General features: G+C 52.8%; 1 protein-coding gene across 1 annotated transcript; it reads left to right on the plus strand.

The window, feature by feature from the left end:
- The first annotated feature begins 15,527 nt into the window (after positions 1–15,527).
- LOC125525300 (NAC domain-containing protein 83) lies at positions 15,528–19,312 on the plus strand. The gene is made up of 3 exons (XM_048690300.2): positions 15,528–16,050; positions 16,164–16,450; positions 18,700–19,312. The coding sequence occupies exons 1-3, from the start codon at positions 15,852–15,854 to the stop codon at positions 18,910–18,912; spliced, it is 699 nt and encodes a 232-aa protein (XP_048546257.1). The 5' UTR covers positions 15,528–15,851; the 3' UTR covers positions 18,913–19,312.
- The last annotated feature ends 1,324 nt before the right edge of the window (positions 19,313–20,636 follow it).

Consider the following 20,636-nt stretch of genomic DNA (forward strand, 5'->3'; position numbering starts at 1 on the left):
AGAAGCGGCCGGAGGGTTCCAGTCGCCAAGAGATGGCGTCCGGGGAGTCGGTAACGTCTATAGGGAGGAGGGCGATGTCCTGGAGGAGGGTATCCCAAGCCGCAACCTCAAGGGGGCCAAAGGGGCGGCGGAAAGCGAGGCGCCCTAAGTCAATAAGGGCCGTCTCGACAGAAACCCGAGGGTCAACAACGATGTCGAAGAGGGCTGGAAATCGAGCGGCTAGGGGGTGTCGCCAAGCCACCTATCAAGCCAGAACAGGGTCGAGGACCCAGTGCCCACCGAGATGGATGTGCCAATGCGCAAAACAGGCAGCAGCTAGACGACGGCTTGCCAAAACTGGGAGCCGCCAGAGCGCTGACAAAATGCGAGAGGCTGTCCACACAGGTACTTGTTCTGGATTATAGTAAGCCAGAGACCTCCATCTCCATTGGCAATGCGCCAGAGCCAACGGGTCAGGAGGGCAATGTTCATGTGCCGGGAGGACAAAATCCCCAGACCGCCCTGGTCCTTGGGTTTGCATATATCTGGCCAGCTGACCATGTGGTACTTCTGCTTATCCCCATCGCCAGCCCAGTAGAATCTGGATTGGTATTTGGCGATCTCCTGGTGCAGGGTTTCATGGAGGCTATAGAAGCTCATGAGAAACCAAAGGAGGCTAGCAAGCGAAGAGTTGATAAGGATCACGTGAGCCGCCTTTGACAGCCAACGCCCTTTCCAGGGCTCAACGCGATGTTGCATACGGGTCACCGTGGGGCGAAGATCAGCCACGGTGAGGCGTGAATCACTAATGGGGATCCCCAGATAGGTCGTGGGGAAAGAACCCAGCCGACAGTTTAGTCGGTCAGCGATAGCCTGTGCTTCCTCCAAGGGGAACCCGAGGACCATCACTTCGCTCTTATCGAAGTTGATGGTTAGTCCCGACATTTGTTGGAAGCACAGGAGGAGGAACTTCAGGTTAGTAATATCTAGAGTGGATCCCTCAACCATTATAATGGTATCATCCGCATATTGAAGGAGGGAGACCCCTCCCCCTCCTACTAGGTGGGGAACTAAGCCGTGGATATGGCCCGCAGCCTTGGCCTTATCCAAGATGGATGCCAGGGCATCGACCACCATGTTGAACAAGAACGGTGAGAAGGGGTCACCCTGACGGACCCCACAAAGGGTGGGGAAGTAGGGCCCAATGTCACCGTTGATGTTCACCGCGGTCCGGCCACAGGAGACAAGCTGCATGACGCGGGTCACCCAACGATCATCGAAACCCTTGCGAAGCAGCACTTCTCGCAGGAATGGCCAGTGGACCGTGTCGTAGGCTTTATGAAAGTCTAGCTTAAGGAAGACCGCGCGATGGCGTTTTATACGGACCTCGTGGAGGACCTCGTGGAATACTAACACTCCATCGAGAATGAATCGGCCTTGTATGAAGGCGGATTGATTCGGATGGGTAATCGTGTCAGCTAGGAGGGTCACCCTATTGGCGTACCCTTTGGCCAAGATCTGAAAGATCACATTAATCACCGTGATTGGGCGGAACTGGCGAATATCCGAGGCGCCCGGGACCTTGGGGATGAGGGTCACAATCCCATAATTGAGTCGCCCAAGGTCCATGGAGCCCGAATAGAATTCTTCGAACATAGCCATGACCTCTGGCTTGATGGTAGACCAGAACGTCTTGAAGAACGTCACGGGCAGGCCATCCGGACCCGGGGCCGAGGAGGGGTTCATCCCCTTAATGGCTGCGAGGACCTCGTCCTCATCAAAAGGGGCCACTAAAGCCGCGTTGGCCTCAGCCGAGACCAATTGCGCACCCGACCAAATGTCAGGGGCGAGACTAGCCCCACCCCGCGGGGTGGGGGTAAATAGGGCTTTATAGAAGTCGTCTACGTGGGTACGGATGGCCGAGGGGAGAACGATAGGTGTGTCACCATCCCATAGGCAGTGGATGGAATTACGACGACGCCGGCCGTTCGCCACCGCCTGAAAGTAGGCGGTGTTGGCATCTCCCCGAAGTACCCACCTTTGGGTGCCACGTAGGCGCCAGTAGGCTTCTTCATCGGTGTAAATGGTGGAGAGCTGGTCTTCCAGGTCGTATCGCAGCATCCACTCGTCAGGGAAGATCCCGGTCGAGTGAGTGCGGGCGTCCAGGGCTTGGATAGCCAACAGGAGGGCCTTTTGCGCTCTCTAAGATCCCGGCCAAGGTTGGCCCCCCAGCCCTTCATGAATTGGCGGGCTAGCTTGGCATAGAAATGCCACGAGTCGACAGCGGACATGGAGCGATGGGGAGCAGAACGGGCAAAAATCCAGCGGGCGACGACAGCCTCCCGGAAGCCGGCCTGATTGAGCCAGAAGGGCTCGAACCGGAATCGCGGCGCAGTGGGGGGCCGCTCGTCGACGGTGGAGAGGAGGAGGGGGACATGGTCAGACCCGATCCGGGTGACAGCCCGGAGCGATGCCAGGGGGCAGCGTAATTCCCATTCCGGGGAAACTAGGACACGATCCAGCACGGATTGTGTCGGGAAAATCTGTCGGTTCGTCCAGGTGAACCTGGCACCCGTCCGATCAAGTTCGCGGAGCCCCAGCTCCGCGATCCAATCGTTGAATAATTGCATCCTAGGGAAGTTAATTCGGTCATTATTCTTCTCATCCGGGGATCAGATGAGATTAAAGTCTCCGCCCACGAGAACTGGGAGGAGGGAGTTAGAGATCTTCAGCCGTAGCTCTGTTAGGAAGGCCGGGGAGCGGCGGTGGTCCGCCGGACCATAAACAATAATGACCTCCCATTTAAAATTCAGGGCGCGCTCGAAGATCTCCATACTAACGAAGAATTCGCCCCGGTCCATGCCACCCACCTCAAAGGTGGCATCCTTTACCTGTAAGAGGATGCCTCCAGAGTGGCCTGAGGTCCCACTAGAAGGGAGCAAGTGCCAAGCGAAGAGGTGGGAGCTAAGGCGCTCAAGCTCCTGAAGGGCGAACTCAGTACGCAAGGTTTCCTGGATGGCGATGATGTCAATGTGTTCGTCACGAATGTACTCAATGAGTTGGCGGCGACGACCATCATGGCCGAAGCCGCGGATGTTCCAGACAAGGGCCCACATCTAAGCCCCCATCGGGGGGCTGCTTGACCCCAGGACACGGGAAGCGCTTTGCGCGCGGAGGGCTACAGTGCGCGAACGGGTGCGTCCACGGACTATCCCGTCGGCCACTAGAGGGGCCTGACCCGCGGGGGGGATGGGCGTCCCTTCGGGAGGTCGGAGCAGGCGGGCGCGGGTCTCGGCCAGCTTGCCGTCCAAGATCTCCCAGGCCCTAATGGCCGCGATCTGTTCTAAGGGGGGGCCAACTTCCCCTCTGAAAACTATGGCCGAGTCATTGGCCACCTTGGCGAGGTGGCCAAGTGGAGCTGCCTCAAGAGCGGAAAATGAACAACTGGAGGAACTGGGGAGGTCGGGGTCCGCACCTGACTCGAGGTTCCGGACCGCCGCGCGGAGCTCCGCGCGCTCGGCGATGGACGGCGCCGGAGAGTCGACCGGCTGCGCCGCATCGAGGCGGGCGCTGCGGCGGGAGGACGTCACCGGCGTCGAGGTGGAGCAGTGCCGCCTGGCGTACGCCACCGACGGAGGGGGGGCACGGAGGCCGGCGAGGAGACATCCACAGCCACCGAGGCGGACGGGGAGGTCGGCGAGGAGAGGAGGCCGACGGAAGGTACCGGCGGGGCGGGCGGATCGGCGAGCTCCAGGGTGGCACCCGCCGCGACCCCCGCGGGAGGGGGGGACGAGGTAGGTGCAGCAGGGACATCACATCCGCCTCCACCTGTGGGGACCGGGGAGGCCGAGCCGGCGGGGGACGGTAGGTCCGGTCCCGACGGCGAGGAGCGAAGGGCGGAGACGGCGCAGGGGGAGCGAGGCGACGATGGCGGGGCGACGAGGAGGCCCACGCTGGAGATGTCGCTGGCCGACTCCGACGGAGACTGAGAGGGCATGACCGGCGGGGTGGCCAAGCGGAGGGCCACCGCGAGGTCAGCGGCCGACACTCGAGTGCGCCCCGCCCCGGAGCCGCCACGACCCGCGGGTGGGTTGGATGGCTCCCGGGAGGGGGAGCGGGAGTGCTCCGAGCCGTCCTCATCATCTCCTGGGTCGTCGAGGCGGGAGTGGCGCGAGCGTCGGCGGTGGGAGTCGCCGGCATCAGCTGGGCCACCCCCCAGGTGGCTGTCATCAGAGAAGCGGGGGCGGCCGATGTGGTTCGGAGGCTCGAGGCAGATCTTGAGGTCGTAGCCGTCGTCATTGAAGAAGACTCGGATCGTGACGTGGAGCTTGGAGGAGTCCAGGCACTTCACCTTGACCCGGACCTCCTCCTCCTTGCGTAAGGAAAGCTCGTCGACCACCACCACCTTGCCTAGGATCTTGGACATGCTGCGGATGACTCGCTCAAACCGGGCCACATCTGGTAGGCCGGCGATGAGGAGCCACGCAGTGTCCAGGACAGCGACAGCCTTGGGATCCCACCGTGGCTCAGATATGTTCACCACAATGTCGTTGAGGGCCAGGGTGATGTTGTTACTGCGGGTACAGAATCCCATACTCATAGTGTCGGGGAAGATCACCGAGAAGACGTTGGAAGCGGTGGGGGTCACGTGCCAATCCCACGTGCATCTGCACAAGTGGTTGAGCTCGGCCTCAAGCAGCTCTGGGGTGGCGACGGCCTCGCCCACGACCGTCACAATCGCCATCAGCGAGGGGGGGGGAGGGGGGATCTCTAGCACCTCGATGTGGAAGAAGGCCATGTCCTCGATGCCGTGGCCGTACATCATGATCTCCTCCGTCACCGAGCAATCCGGACAGAGAATCGCGGGATGTCCGGCATCCTTGCACAGGTAGCACATCGGGGGGTTGGGGCAAGCCACCTGGAAGTGGCCAGTCAAGCCGCAGTTGAAGCACGGCGGGCCGTCGGGAGGGGCGTCGGTGCCCGGAGGAGGAATCGCGGCGGCGGTGGATGCGGCAGCCTGAGGGCGCGGAGGACCCTTCTTCTTCTTCTTCTTGGGCCCCTGGCGCCCCCGGTTGCCATTACCGCCGTTAGACGGCGGAAACGCAGCCTGGGAGCGGGAGGGCTGTTAGCGACGGGTTGCCTGGGAGTTGTTGGAGTTGGCGACGGGCAGTGTGCGGGGCGGGGAGGGGGACCGGTCCCGGCGATGGGTCGGCGACGGGGACCGCCGTCGAGAGGACGGCCTCGTCTCCCCGGCCGGCGACCGACCGCGGTCCCGCGACTCCGCCCTAGGAGAGGAGCGGCGAGCCGGGGAACGAGAGCGGCGGTCGTCGCGGGCCGGCGAGCGGCACGAGGAGCGGGGGGAAGGGCGGCGGGAATCGTGCGTCGGGGAGCGCCGAGCCGGCCGGGAGGAAAGCTGTTGCCGCAGGTCAGCCTCGCGCCGGTGACCATCGGGGGAGGGGCGGGGCGGGTCACGGCGCTCATCCGCCCGGCGCTTGGGGCGCCCCGCGTCGTCCCCCCACTCCCTAGTCATGAGCGGCGGGGGGAGAGTTGGGCAAGGGGAGGACGGTGGCGCCGGCGAGCAGGGGTCGGGGCGGGACGGCAGGGACCAGGGCGAGGCAGGAGGCTGGCGGCGCAGGTGGGGGAAGAAGTGGGGGGCGAGGGAACCCTACAGGCGGCCAGATCGATCGCCTGCTTGGGCCCGGGGCCGCCAGGGGACGAGACTGGGCCTGGCGGGGCAGAACCGACCTGCCTAGCCGGCCCACCCCAGCCGCCGAGGCCTGCCTCCCATGGGCCGCAGCCGTACCCGCCGCCCTGCGGGGGGAACCTGCAGCCAGGCCCGTAGGCCGGCCCAGGAGCAACGCAGCCCGGTACGAGCGCCCCGGGGTGACCAAGCGGGAAGCTAGGGTTTCCCCGAGCATCGCCGCGGTGGCCGCCGGCGGGGGCATACGGGGGCGGCGAGGGGAAGGCAGGGCGGGGATGCGGCCTGGAGGTTGGGGTCCGGAGGAACCACGGGATGGGAAGAAGGGCCAGAAGGGTGCCCGACGGGAGAGGACCGGAGCTAGCTCGGGCGGGATCGACGGAGTCGGGCAGGCTGAAGCAGAGGCGGGCACAGCCGGGGTCGCGGGTTTCCAGGAGGCGAGAGCAGGGCCCCGGTCAGCGCGGACGGCAACACCCCAGCTGCCAGCGCGGCGCCGCCGAGAGGGCATCCCCGACCCAAAAGTCGCACCTTGCATCCCCCGTGCCGGGGAGGCGGCAGGAGGGAGACGCCGGCGCCGTCCCGACCCACGGGCGGCCGAACTCCCACCCCTGGGAGTAGGGCCACCGGCGTGGTCGGGTGGCAGCCGCGGCGGGGCCTTGGGGGGAACCCGGTCCCGGCACTCGACGGGGCGGCCAGCAGCGACATCGTCGGCCTCGGCGATGTCGGCCCACACCATCCGCGGAGAGCCAGAGGGAGGGGTCGGCGATGGGACGAGGGCGGCGGACGCCAACGGGGAGGCGGGGCTCGAGGGCGGGGACGGGAGGGGGGCGGCGGCAGGGCAGCCGCAGCGCCCGTGTCGCCAGGGGCGTCGCCAGTCGCCAGAGCCATCGGCCTTCTCATTTCCCTGTCTGCTAGTCTTGCAGGAATCGGCCAGTTTCTTGTGGAATTCTTGTAAAATTCACGCAAAATTTCTGCGCTCTAAAGCAGGGCCAGGGAGAGAAGCCAGTTCGGTATGCATATATGCCTTGCTTGCCCCGGAATTCAAGTTGCCCCATGTGGTCATGACAAGTGACCTGGAACGAACGTGAGGGTGCATTGCCATGTGGTGTGATAAAAAGGCTATTTCCAGCATTCAGCCGCACAAGAAGAAAGCTTTGTACCGCCGCAGATTCCCACAAAAGGTGAGCGCCCTTTGCAGGATGTGAGAGGGGGAGTAAATTTCACCATGAAATCTGCCGCTTTTCGTAGGATACCGCGTGCTTCAAGATACTTGCTGAACGAAAAATTTCGCGCTTTACGTGATGGGATGTGTTTAGAACCGGGAGAGAGAGGGAGATTGAAGGCCGGAGTTCAGAAGCGTAAGGTTCGGAGCAACCGCGGTCGATGTGAACGGAATGTCTCGGTTGCCTGATTTTTCCATAACAGTGGAGGAAACATAAAAAAAATATTGGGAAATATGGAACATAGTGCCGGGGGGGGGGGGGGGGGGGGAGGTGGTGTTTCCAAAACTTTCTCCGTTTTGTGGGTGGTACTAAACTTTCGACTACCTTCTTTGTCATCACACATACATGGGCCCTTTGAAATTTTTCTGAAATTGTTATATGGGCCTAGAGCCCATCATATATTTTATCAAAATGCAAATTAAAAACTAGAAGAAAAGATAAATGACATTCAAAAGGAGATCTCATAAGGCTAAAAAAAGGAGATCTCATGCCCACCAAAGGTGATATACATGAACTAAAAGGTTCTAACCATGCAAAGTACTGTTTAATTATGACAACACGTTTGGTCTTTTTTCTTGTTTCCCTCCTTTGATGATGATAGATCAGTCTCATCATCTGGGCCATCCGGTGTGATCACTTTGAGCAGCAGATCGATGGATTATGTCCAAATGATTTTCCTGCTCCGACGCCGGCCGGAAAAGGTATGGTCGGTTGATGCCAATCATGTGGGTCGCAGGTTTTCCACGAATCATGATGTGATAATCACTTGGATCATGTAGCTTATTCAGGGTAAACTTGTTTGGTTTGCCTTTTAGGCTAAATGCATGGCTCTGTACGGAAAATGGGCCACGTGATCTGAGGGTGCACGATACATTAAAATTCCACTGTAATTGAGAGGGCGGGTTCTGGAATAGATAATTTTGGTAGCATTTTTATTTTTTGATCTGATAATTTTTGTAATTCAAAGTGATAGAATAGTCTCACACAAAAAGAAAAGGTGATAGAAATTTTTATTTATTTTTTTGCGGGGAAAAAAGGTGATAGAATGGTGCTGAAAAGGCAATAGTCTAATGTTTGGGTAGGCCACGCCAAGACAACTGGTATATGGCTAGACTGAAAATAATGCGCACATCTAACTGTACATCATTAGCTCACGTAAAAATAATTATCATTAGGTACCCTATTTGATTCTTCGATATCTTATGAAATCATGAAGCAGCTGAAGAGTATATGCACACATCTATATCTCTGTATATGAAGCACCGACAGTTGTGTAGAGTACTTCACTCCTTGATTTCCGGCAACGGCAAACCAGATCAGCCAAAGAGGCCGGATAGAGGGATAAGCTACTAATGATTGGCCCCTTTTTGCTCATTCTTTTGGAGAAAGCAGTGACACAAACACACACAGAGAGAGAGAACCAAACCCAATACGCTCGTGTGTGGACGCAGCGTGTGGGTATGGAGCACTAGGCCACTAGCAGTCTCTTGTGCTGCGTCATTTTCAAGTGCTGCTGTGCTTCTCTACAGGCCAGGTGGTGCTACTGCTGAGGTGGATCTTGTGTAAGCGTGCCATCATCTTTCTTTTACCAGTTTCCTAGTTCTTCTCAGTATTGAGGAAATTTCGAATCGCTATTGGGTATGAAAACTTGGAAATTTGATAGTACTACTTCCGTCTCAGTGTATAAGTCATTCGTGTAGTTCTAGAATTTCTTTGAATAGAATTTCTTGGAAAACTTGGAAATTTGATAGTACTACTTTCTTTGAATAGAATTTCTTGGATAACTTGGAAATTTGATAGTACTGCTGAGGTGGAAGTTAGAATTTCTTTGAAATTATAGGAAAGCAATAATAGTTTTTTTTTGGAGAATCAATCCTTGATTTCGTAAAAAAAAACAGATGAGAAGAGGCCCTTATTGTTTCCTTCAAAGGATTTTTTTTCAAAACGGAGCTTCAAAGGATTTAGTTTCATTAACTAGAGATAACCTCTGTGAGAAGAACAGTTTAGGACCTGCTTGAGTTCAGTTGGTGAGTTTTGAAGCGTGGTGTATTTATATACAAGTGGTCCCACTCAAAGAATAAAGGCAGTTTTTGGAATATCATATTTTATTTCGCAACTCAAGTGTTGTGAGAGCTTTCTTGCATTCTGTTTTATAATATAGCTACCACTTTATAAGTTGGATGAAATAAAACTTGCATGACTGCCAGACATAGCGACGCGTGCTCTTTTCAACAGAAGATAAATGGTTGACATTGAACAAAGATTTGGTTGTAGTTTCCACGACAAGTTTGTCGAGAAAAGTCATTAAACCATTGAAGAAAAAGCAGAGGAACTTCCAATCCAAAGAAACCGCAAGGAAGAAGTTACCTTTGGAAAAACAACATGATCTTGACCTCACCAATAGTGTCAACTCTATCATAAAAATGCTTTGCACACTAAGATTTTGTCAACAAATTCTCATGAAAACCTATAATGGACACTAGTTGATGGATCTTTCTAAATTTATTACCATCCAACCAAAAACTTGTGCATGCTCCCATTTGCATGTTGATATCATTAAGTCTCCACATAGATTGTCCTTCCTACATGTAACATTAAGGCTTCCACCCTTGCAACAAATCCCAACATGTGCCCGGTTTCCAAGTTTGAGTTGGCACAAAACTTAACAAGTTAAGTGTAGACCTATGCAATTAATATATTTTACTTAGCTTGGCATTTTACTTAATTTATACGATTATGCTTATACGTGGCATAATAGCGTATAGGCATTATGTCCTTATATCTATAGGTTATCCAGTTGCATCTATAGTTAATACTGCACCCCAAAATCGCTATCCAACATGCATCTCAAAGTATTAAGTAAAACAGAGCATTGCATCAAGCAAGGTGACATAATATCAAAATTATATTGTCTTTACCTCCAGCTCATCACCGAGACAACAACGCAACTATATTTTTATCCTTAGTGTCAATAACACAATACACTTTCTATTTCTGTCACTGACATAGATTACTAGCAAGGTTAAAACCAACTAAAATACACAACTCTCTCTTGGAGAGCATTCATCTAAACATGATAGTGCAAGACTAATAGGTCGGAGATCATATATGTCTATAAATTATGCAACAAAGAAATCATATGAATCCAAAATAAACCATATATAGATCTGACCAGAAAGTGATAGTTTATTACACCACAATAGATAGACCGATAACTAATTACATTGGATGAATCATGTAGGGCAGATCATATGATCAATGTATGGACAAACAAGGGAGACAACATGACATCTAGATACTGATATAGTCCAAGGAGGACTACTCACTTATGGTCATGGTGGCAACAATGTTGATGAAGAAGGCTCTAGGGATAAATTCTCCCTAGGACAAAGTGCCGGAATTTGCCTCCATATTGGATCGTCAAAGAAACATAGGGTGGTGGTGGCAGAAAAAATTTCGATAAATAAAATTGAGGTTTTTGGAACAATGACGGCATTGGGTGCGACCTCAGGCTCCACAACAGGGGCATGACCAAGCTCCGATGCAACGGCGGTAGCAGGTGTAACCTCCAGCATGACTTCAACTAGAACTTCCATTGTTAATGCAGTGGAGTGAGGGGAAGAGGGGAGCTAGTGATGCAACGCCAGTGCGAGGGGGGAGAGCAAGTGAGTCAATGTCAGTGAGGGGAGGTGGAAGTGCCATTGCGCCATATATATAGTCGGTTAATGTCGACCGGTGTCGTGGGAAATACGCGTTGGTAGCCAAACGGGCGCTAGCATGGGAATAGTCGCCGGCTCAATAAATGGAAAAACCAAAGCAATTAACAGCACATCATTCATAAATCAATTGAGAAATTGAAAATCAAAAAAGAGAAAAGAAACACATTTTTTTACTTGTAGCATTTCCTCGAGCACGTTGGTGGCGTTTAGGGTTACGTCTGAATCCAGCTCCTCTTCGCCGCCAGAGGTGAAGGGGTGGCCGCACGGCTATGTGCGTCCATGTTGTTGGCATCAGGGTCGCGGGAGGCCGAGGGGAAGGTGTAGTGGTGATTGTAACCTTCTTTTTCCCCATGTTTTCGTGATGTCCGCCGCCTTGGTTGACGGCAACACTCCCGTTTGTTGGTCGTCGAGCCCAACTGTGGCTATGTGGTCGCGGCGTCGCGAGTGGCGAGCAGTGTCATCCTCATCGAGGAGGAGTTTCCCTTGGCTGCTGGCAGTGGGTCTTCGGCGCCAATGAGGGTGGTCGTGAGGGCGGCAGGGTTGGGGTTATCCATTCACGTGGTCATTGTGCTGGGAACGACTAGCGGCGACGATGTCGAGGGTAGGGCAGGAAGGAGGCGGTCGAGTGGGAAGGCAGCGACAGCTCCCTATTTTCGTTGATAATTGGCACTCGGTAGCAAAAATGGGCTAGGGGGTTTGGGGAAGCTAAATTTAGGCAATTATACTTTTTAGGAGATTGGTGTTAATTCCCCAAACCAAAACAATTATCCCCATATTTAACTTTTAGGGATGGGCTAGATATGCCCTTAGCTTCTTTGAAAGAGCAATTAACATGTACTAATTAAGTTACTCTGGACCACAACAAAACTTGTCATAAGTTTCAACTAAAACTTATTTGAAACTCTTTCCTTCTCCTTAATACATCTTACTTTTTGTTCTTCCTTGTGGGTTTGTTGAGCTGTGCCCTCAGCAAAACCTCAGCGCTTGTTGTCACTCTTTTATGTTACCCTGCGTGTGTGTTGCGTGAACCTTTGTATCCTGTGTGGCTCTGACAATTGGCTGTATCTATAAAGCGGAGCGAAAGCCTTTTTCGGTAATACATCTTACTTGCAGTTCTCGTTCATGGTTCCAAAAGAACTTATAAAATAAAAAAACAATTTTATTATGCATAATAATTGAGAATGCCTTGCCGTAGCCAAGCAAATGTGGGCCCATAGGCCTCGACTGTGGGTCCCAACCATCCTAAGGTATTTTGCTGCAAAAGGAAGTGCTCAAAGGTAAGGAGAGAAAAAGATGAGGATAAAGCTAGGCGTTGCAGCTGCTCCTAAGCAAAGGGCTCATGCAAAGGAAGAACAAAGCTAGGGAACAAGGCATCACTGGCACGTTTGCAGCCAAAGGAAAAAAGGCCACCAAATCGATGAATACGATGCCCTTCAAATTCCAATCCAATCCCTAGATCGAGCATCGCCGCTAATTATCTAATCAACACTAGCCTGATTACTTGCACGGTTCCGGTGGAAGTATAGGAGATGCTGCACGCTGCGTGCGTCCATGAATTAAGAAAACTAGGTCTAGTGGAGGGCAGTTGTACGTGTTTGGTTCTTGATTGATTAATCAAAGGAGCGCTACGACAGCAAGAACCTGCACTAGCTAGTTTTTTTTAGCATCAATACAGACATAAGCGCTTATATACACGCGCATATACTCACCCCTATGAACGCACACACACACACCCTACTCTTATGAGCACCTTCGAGAGACTGAGCCGGCATATCATCTTGAGATTTTACGAAGTCACCGTAGGCGTCTCGTAATCGACGGAAACATCTCCTCTCACTGAAAACATATCGCCGGAATTCTTGAAATAAATTCAGGATAAATGCGAGCATCAGAATTTAAACCCTGCTAGGTTGAGGATACCACTATCCATCTAACCATCTCAATTAGAGGTTGGTTCGCCCTGCACTAGCTAGTTGCTAGCGCCAAATCTGCCGGACAGATTGGCGAATGTACAGCATGTCTGTGACTCACAGATTAATTAGGTCGTGTCTCACGAGCATGTAGCATCAGATTCCGCTTTGGCACGGTGCTTTTGCTACTGTAGGTTACTCACTCCGTTAAGAAGTGCTCCAATGCTAAGGCACAAAATTTTCTTCTAATTGCTTCTTCATGATACAGTGAACTCTTTCGTCTGGCCTCATATAACTGTGAGCTTTGGACCTTGCCATCGAAAGAAACATCTTTACATCTCTTCTCCGACTGTCCTTTTGCTTTGGCATGGTGGACACTATATCCTTCTCAAGAAATAGGGGATGTCCTTCTCATGAAAACTGTAAAATTCCGGTGATTATATGGGTTTGGCCCCTTTTTTAGGCCAGACCAGAGCCCGTATGGTCGCTCGGCCCGTAAAACTTTTTATGATGGCCCGCAACCCCTCCCCCCCCCCCTCCGCCGGCAAGCGTTGCGTCACATCCGACGCGGCGCGCAAGCGCGCGGCCAAGCAGTACACGAAGTACATGCTGCCGGCGCCGAAGTCCCTCCTCCGCCACGAGACGGAGGAGTATGACCTCCGCCATGCGCGGCGCTCCTACACGGGGAGCTCTTCCAGCTCGGGGCTGCTTCCGGTGAAGAGGGAGAGGGAGACCGGCGACCTCCCCGCTGTCAAGATCGAGCTGGGGGAGGAGTGGCCGCGGCGTCATCGGGTCGGAAGACTACCTTGTTGGGCCCCATGCGGACGCTTTCGAGGCGGCGCTCGTAGAGCGCACTGTGCGCAAGCAGCAGGAGGAGGATGCGAGTCGCCAACGGGATGACGAGCTCAGCGACCTCCTCTTCGAGCAGGCGCTCACCGCCGACCGTGAGTTCCACTAGAAGCAGGCCGCATGGTGCCACGAGCAGGAGGAGCAGGACAAGAAATACGTTGACCTTGTCACTTCCTACGATGACGAAGACGAGTGAGCGCCGCCGCTGCACCCGGAGAGCTCTGGTGAGCTCTGATTTTGCCTAGTTAGGATACGATTGTAGTATAAATGTAGCGATGGTCGACCTATGTAGCCATGATCTAACTATGATGAAGGGACTATGTGTTCTTCAATTTCGCCCGCGAATGCTTTCTTTTGAAATTTACGGTTCCAAATACGGTGCCTGTTTGGCCGCAGTAAAATGGCCGCTCAAACCTCTGCTTTCTCGGCCCTTGTACCGTGTTTACAGTTTGCAGGTATAAAGGGTCTCTTATTGGACAATGTTCTCTTCACTATGCAAACTCTGCCAAGCTCTTTTGCCCTCTGCGTTATCATCATGGGATGTTGGAATACTTGAAGTCAGAGGAACTGTAAAATTTTCAAGCAAGGAGCTCCTACTGTCACAGCTTGGAGACACCGCTCAAAGAGGATCTGCTGCTTATCACTCACAGAATTAACAGAAAGTTCTTAGGAGAATTCAGAAGTTGGATTGAGCTACATCTCAGTTAATTGTTTTTCTAGATTTTTTTTTAAAAAAGAGGAGGAACCCGGCTTCTGCATCTGGGCAATGCATGCAGCCACTTTATTAATTATTCACACAAGATCTTACAAAGTCATACAACAATAAGACTAAAGCCACCGTTTAGGCAACATCTATCGCTACTCTTATCCAATTCATGAAGTGATGTTGACGGTGACCGCGATCGTAAGCCACCAAGTGCAGCGGGAGAGAGCTTGCAGCGCAGAGGAGATCCATCGGCAACTCACTGCCCACACGGTCAAGACGCCGTCCATCCACCCCTCGCGAACGTCGCCGGCCGAGGGCGCCGTCGCCATGCCTAACGGGGTCACCGTCCTAGGTCCAGGCTTCTCCACGATGGCGGGAGTGGCGAGATCCGCCACGAGCGACGAGATCCGGCACCGCGCGGCCGACGCCATCGCACAAGCCCGCCGTTGACCGATCCCGCCACTGCCGGGAGCTCGGATGCTGCCGGGAATCCCACACCCATGGATCTGGGCACCCGTGCACCGCCGCGAGTCCGCCGCCTCCGGGATCCGCCACACCGTCGGGAGGGCCGCACCCCGCGGATCAGGACGCCTGCGCCGCGGATCCGGAAGCGGGAGGAGAAGAGACCCTCCGCCGCCGCCGTCGCATGCACGGGCTTTGCCCGGCGCTGACCATCGACAACGACGGAGGGGAAGAAGGGCGTTGGAGGGTACTAGGCGGCTTCGGTGGCTGAGCCCTCCCGAGCCGCCCGCGGGGGAGACGACGCGAGAGGGACACGAGCCCCTACTCGTACACGTGAAAGGCGAGAGTCGTTGTTTTTCTGGATTTCCCTAAAGTTGGAATTGGTTGAGCCCGTTGTTGTTTTTTTTATTTCTTTTGATTTTTGTACATAACTTGTTTCTAATTAATATATAATTTATCGTGGAACAATTGTTGTACGGTTCAGTGTTCGAAAAAAACGCTCACTCGGTAGAATTCTCACGGTAACACATGCCACAAGCTAACAAAAATGAGGTAAAGAGGGAAATCCGCAAGTCATGAATTATCCTAACCTTCTGTTGGATTCCAGTCATCTTGAAACCAAAAGAAAGAAAAAATCAGCCAAGGATGAAACTGAAAACCGAGATCACGGCGATCAGTCACACTCCAGTGCCGGGTGCTATTTGACGAAAACGAAGTTGGCGGAATCTGAAGCGGCCAGTTAACCTCGTTGCTTGCGTTGCCGCGTAACAGGGGCGCAGGCACTGTAACTTGCTGGAGAATTTCCAGAAGGAATTAATCGAAAGCCAGGGGCCAGCCGGGCAATAAACCGGCGCGCTTGTCAAATCGGAGAAGGCACCGAGCTCGGCCACACGTCCGCCAGCAGGCGAGCCGCAGACGACGGCGACGATGGAGTAAACTTCACGCCTCCCGCAGCCGATCTCCTATATATAAACACACCGCGCCCTTTTCCCCACTCCCCCTCCCATCTCTCTCTCCCTAGTCTACACCCTCTCCCTCTCTCTGTCCCTCTCTGCAAGTCGCCATGAACATTCCAAGCAAATGCACGGCTCATGGGCGCCACTTTGCACTTGCAAAGTGAGATAGGAAGCTGCGACCTGCCCTGCTGCCTTTGCCACTGCCGTGCAAGGACGTCCCCTGTGAACTACAAGCTACCTAGCTAGTGCGGCTATTAGTTCGTACGTACGTGCTCGAGCCACTGAGCTGAGCTAGTTTGTGCGTGCGTGCTATTACGAGCTGTTGCCAGGTGGTCAGCGGCAGCTAGCCATGGAGAGGACGCCGGTGATGGTGAGGCAGGGCGGCCAGGAGGTGCTCAGGCAGCTGCCGCCCGGGTTCCGCTTCCGCCCTACAGACGAGGAGCTGGTTGTGCAGTACCTCCGCCGAAAGGCCCTCGCCCTCCCGCTCCCAGCTGCTGTCATCCCCGACGTCCAGAACCTCTACAGCCTCGACCCCTGGGACATCCCCGGTACGCCACGCACGCAGCACAAAGCCAAAAACACGGCCGCCGCCGACGACGACACTGCTGGCCATACGACGTGTTACATATATGCTAAAAGCTGCCGTTTGACTCGTTTCCAGGCGCGAGAGAGGGGGAGAAGTACTACTTTGCGGTCCGGCCGGCCGCCGGCGCCAAGAGGGGTGGCAGGACCACGACGGCGAGCGGGTGCTGGAAGCCCGCGAGCGCGAGGGAGAGGCCGGTGGTGGTGTCCCGGTGCGGCCGGAGCCACCTCGTCGGCGTCAAGAAGTCCATGGTTTTCGTCCCCCGACGTGCCAAGGGCAAGGGCTCCAAGGCGCCGCCGGCGCCGGCGCAGACCGGCTGGGTCATGCACGAGTACCGCCTCGCTCTGCCGCATCACCACAAGAATGTGAGCACTAACTAATCCTCCTTGATTGCTGAATTATTAGATGCAACTTGATTTAATCGATTGCCATTAATTTGTTCTTACTGCATGTACTGTGTCAGTATAGTTTTTTCTCCTTCCGAATAACGTTCTTGTACTTGTTCAACTGCACGTCTGCACTGCTGCACCTGTGTGTTAGTAGTGCTACTCCAGTCTCCAATCCTTAGCTTTGGAATTGGATGACAGCTCCATCAGTTGCAAAGCATAAACTGATAGAGTACAGTTAAGCAAGTACTGATAATTGAAGTTGCATGCTATATATAATTTTATGTTTAGGCTTTCACTGTTTGTATCCATGCCTCAGGTTTTGCTTAGATTAGGTCAGTTTTTTCAGATTGCTGACGTGTCGAATTGAACAGTTTTGCTGGAGTTCTCACAAATCTACTGTATAATTCCTGCGTTTCAGACGTGTTTTTTTCCGGGGTTTTTTTTTACCTAGCTAGTTAACTAGCTAGCAGGCCGGATCATGCGCACATGTTCAACCTTGGCACGGAGCTGTCTTTTCAGCTTAACTTTGATTGTATCGACAGTTACCAACTACTTAACTCACATATACGGCGTCGACCATGATGTCAGAATTAGCGTAACCTAATTAACCAGCTTAACCATGAGGCATACATAAACTTCACAGATGACATAACCACTCTTGCTGAGATTAATACTTCCTCCGTCTCACAATATAAGAACGTTTTTCACACTAGTATAGTATCACAAACGCTCTTATATTATGTGACCGAGGGAGTAACTAACAGTGTTAAGCTAGTTACATAGAGTAGGTAAGTGGCTACATATATAGGACGAGTACATAGGCTTCTCCGCTAGCTAGATGCATATACCTGCAAGCAAGAGAGTTCATCAAACTGTGACAACTTGCAAAACTGCCAATTATTTGACCTGACCAATGGATGGATGGACGGATCGATCCTGTTGTAATTAAATTGCCTGGGATGGTAGTGGTCGCCGTTGCAATTTATGCTGATACGGAGAGGTGGTTGGTTGTACTTAACGCTGTCCTGGATGCTAGCTCTGGCCCGGCCTGTTGAGAATCCGTTGATTAGATCTTATTGTTGGGATTAATTAGCTAAACCTGCTAGTAATACACGTAGCCTAGCCCTCAACAAGAAGTTAGTTGCTCGACGACCGTATTTACATATACACCATCACCGGCCGCTGAGTTAGTTGAGTAGTAATTTACCGGTGACTGATAGTGAAAGCTTTGCTAGATAGAGAAGCATTTATATGTGGCGTGCATCTTCCTTGTATCCGGAAAGGAGAAAAGAGGGGGCTAGCTAGTTATCGACGGTCCAACTGCGCACAACAATTCCATGGCCACTACTACTGTTGCAAGAGATGTTTCGTCAAAGAACTGTTGCATCTTCTCCTCGCTTGGTCTGCACAGTGTGCCCTGCTGTCGATGCTCATCTACATGAATGAAAACCCTGTTTGCTAATGGAATGAGAGATTGGCTTCTAGCTGAAAAGTGTGCGAGGACGCGAATTGCACTTGCTGTTCGTTCGCAAGTCGTACCTCAACAGTGAGCTAGGGTCGTCAATCCATTCAAAATCAACGTAGCGTTTGGTTGCAGGAATAGTGTGGATATATAGGATTAATTCGTGGTGTTCTGTGGCAATCTCCTTTGATTCCAGTGTTGGAATGTTGGATCGCCGATGTAACTGGATTCCGTTAGTTCGTTGGATTAGGATTCCGTTCAAGATAGGCTGCTGTCAGTGAGTGCCTAGCTAGTTAGGATTCCTGATATCTTTTTTTTTTTGAAATGGAGGCAAAAGCGAACCATAGGAAAGGAATATGGTGCTATTGTTTGGATTGAGAACTAGTAGAAGTGATACTTTTAACCAGAAAATTATAGTACCAGGTTAGAAGTATTATTCCTTCTGTTTTTTACTCGCAAAACGTTGTTAATCCAATATTGCCATGAAAGGTAAAGACCCTAAATCTCTAATGTTCCTCCAATCCTAGAAAACGAAACACGCACTAGTTCTTTTAGTAAAAGCGTCGATTTTTTTTTTAAAAAAAAATTGTAAACCAGTCTAGTACACGAGTAGTAGTATTGTCATTTACTACGTTATTTTCATTTTGCATCGGATTCTTTTTTTTTTCCTTGTGCTGCATGCTTGCATTGCATATCTGCCATCAATTGTTGTTGCTGGAATGGAAAAGGTGTGCTTAATTAAGACGATCATCGCAACTTGCAGGGTTGCTGCTTGGCTGGGGCTGGAACTGAAGAGTGGGTAGTGTGCCGGATCTTTCAAAGGGACAGGTCGCCGTCGTCGTCCAACATACAGACGCCGGGCATCCACGGCACCGACGCGCGCCGCACGATGCCGCCATCGCCGTCGTCGTCGTCTTCCAGCTGCGTCACAAGCGGCGGCAGCTCCTCGGATATGCAGGAGGAGGTCAGCAGCTGAGAAGCCAAGCAAAGCTGCTGCATGCTGCATGCCTCTCCAAGAGACACTGACTAGCTAGCTTAGCTAGGCAGATTACGAACCAGAGGGAATGAATGAAGTGTCTTTTTTTTCTTGCTCCAACATTTGTTTTTCTCTCCATCTCCGTGCTCTCTCTTTCACCGTGTAATATGTAATGCAGTGTGATGATGTAGCGAGAAGCAAGTCGGCAACCAGGCATTGGGTGTTTGGTTAATTAAGAAAGCTTCTTCTGATTAGTAGCAGATGTACCACATATGTGTATGTATTACGTAGCAGAGATGCCGCACGCAGTGACCGCTGCATGCACGTACGTGTAATAACCTGCGAGCTGTACGTGAAATTTCTTCAAGGAAGAAAAAAATGAAAGCCTTTCTCGTTTTTACTGCCATGTTTTCAGTCTCAAGTTGTTGCTTACTCTGGATCGGTCTCTGGGGTTTGGTCACAAACTATACTCGCCGCCGTCATGTCATGAGACAAGATGCATGATATTAGCGAAAATTGTAAGGCTAATCAATGGCATAAATTTGATCATATGGGTTAACTATTATAGTTGACTACTAAATGAAGTGGTTCTCATTTGAGGTCAGTTGCTTACATGTTACAAGCTCATCTTTATTTAAATACTTGTGTCTCGAGCGAACAAAATATTTTTTACATAAAAGTTGTGTCTTGGCCAAAAAGGGTTGCTGTCATGCATGTGCAGTGGTCGGCTATATTTTATCACGTTGTGCGTACAGATGTACATGTAAGCTGGAGAGCATACGTACCGCTTACATACGCCCAAATTAGAGAAAAGCAGCATGATACCTAACGTCACGTGTCACATGACATACAAATATACATGATAATATTTATTTATATGTACCTATTCCACCAAAACAGAATGGGCAAGTATAATGCTGAACCGCGGAAATCCTGTTTCAGTAGTTAATATATACGAAATGCTGAGACAGAAAAAAATAACTTCCCCTCCCGCGTCACTCCTGCGAGGCGACAGGGAGGGCACCCCCATATTTCCGATGTCATTCTTCCTCCTCCTCCCTCACCGCGGCCCGAGGGGCGTGGTCGGGCAAAGCCCGACCAACACCGACGGCGGTGAGGCCTTGGCTTCCACTCACGCGTGGGTGGGCTGAGGGCGGGGGGCGATGCGGGCGGCTTCTCCATGGCAGGGTGTGACATGGGTGTTGGGCACTGCGGCACAGCGGTGTTGTGGTGCAGGGTGTGACATGGGTGTTGGGCACTGTGGCACAACGGTGTTTTGGTGCAGTAGTGACATACAGTGCAGGCTGCAGGGTGACGGGCGTGTGCTTAGGCGTGCGGCGGCTAGATCCGGTTGACAGGCGGCGGGGGCTATGGAGACAAGGGTCAGGAGCTGTTGCCCCCCCCACCCCCCCCCCCCCTTGCGACAGCTGACGGTGGCGGTGGTTCTTTAGCCTGTGGTCAGGCCTTGGGATGCTGACGTGAGTTAGAGCACCGGAGACGGCTACGGCAGTGCGGCAACGAGACCCTACACGGGGCGCAGGGTGGAGGTGGCGTCTTCCCTTCTCCTGGGTTAGAGTCGGTGGCGCACAGGACTGGGCAAGTACCGGTGGTGCCGGCCGCACGCGTGGCGGTGGTGACTTTGATCTAGGCTTTGTGCTCGGACAGGCCAGATCTACGCCCAAGGCGGATCGGGGTTGTCGCCCTAGCTAGGTGAGGGTGGGTCG

Source organism: Triticum urartu, chromosome 7A (assembly GCF_056163025.1).
Source record: "Triticum urartu cultivar PI428250 chromosome 7A, HENAU_Tu73, whole genome shotgun sequence".
NCBI lineage: Eukaryota > Viridiplantae > Streptophyta > Magnoliopsida > Poales > Poaceae > Triticum > Triticum urartu.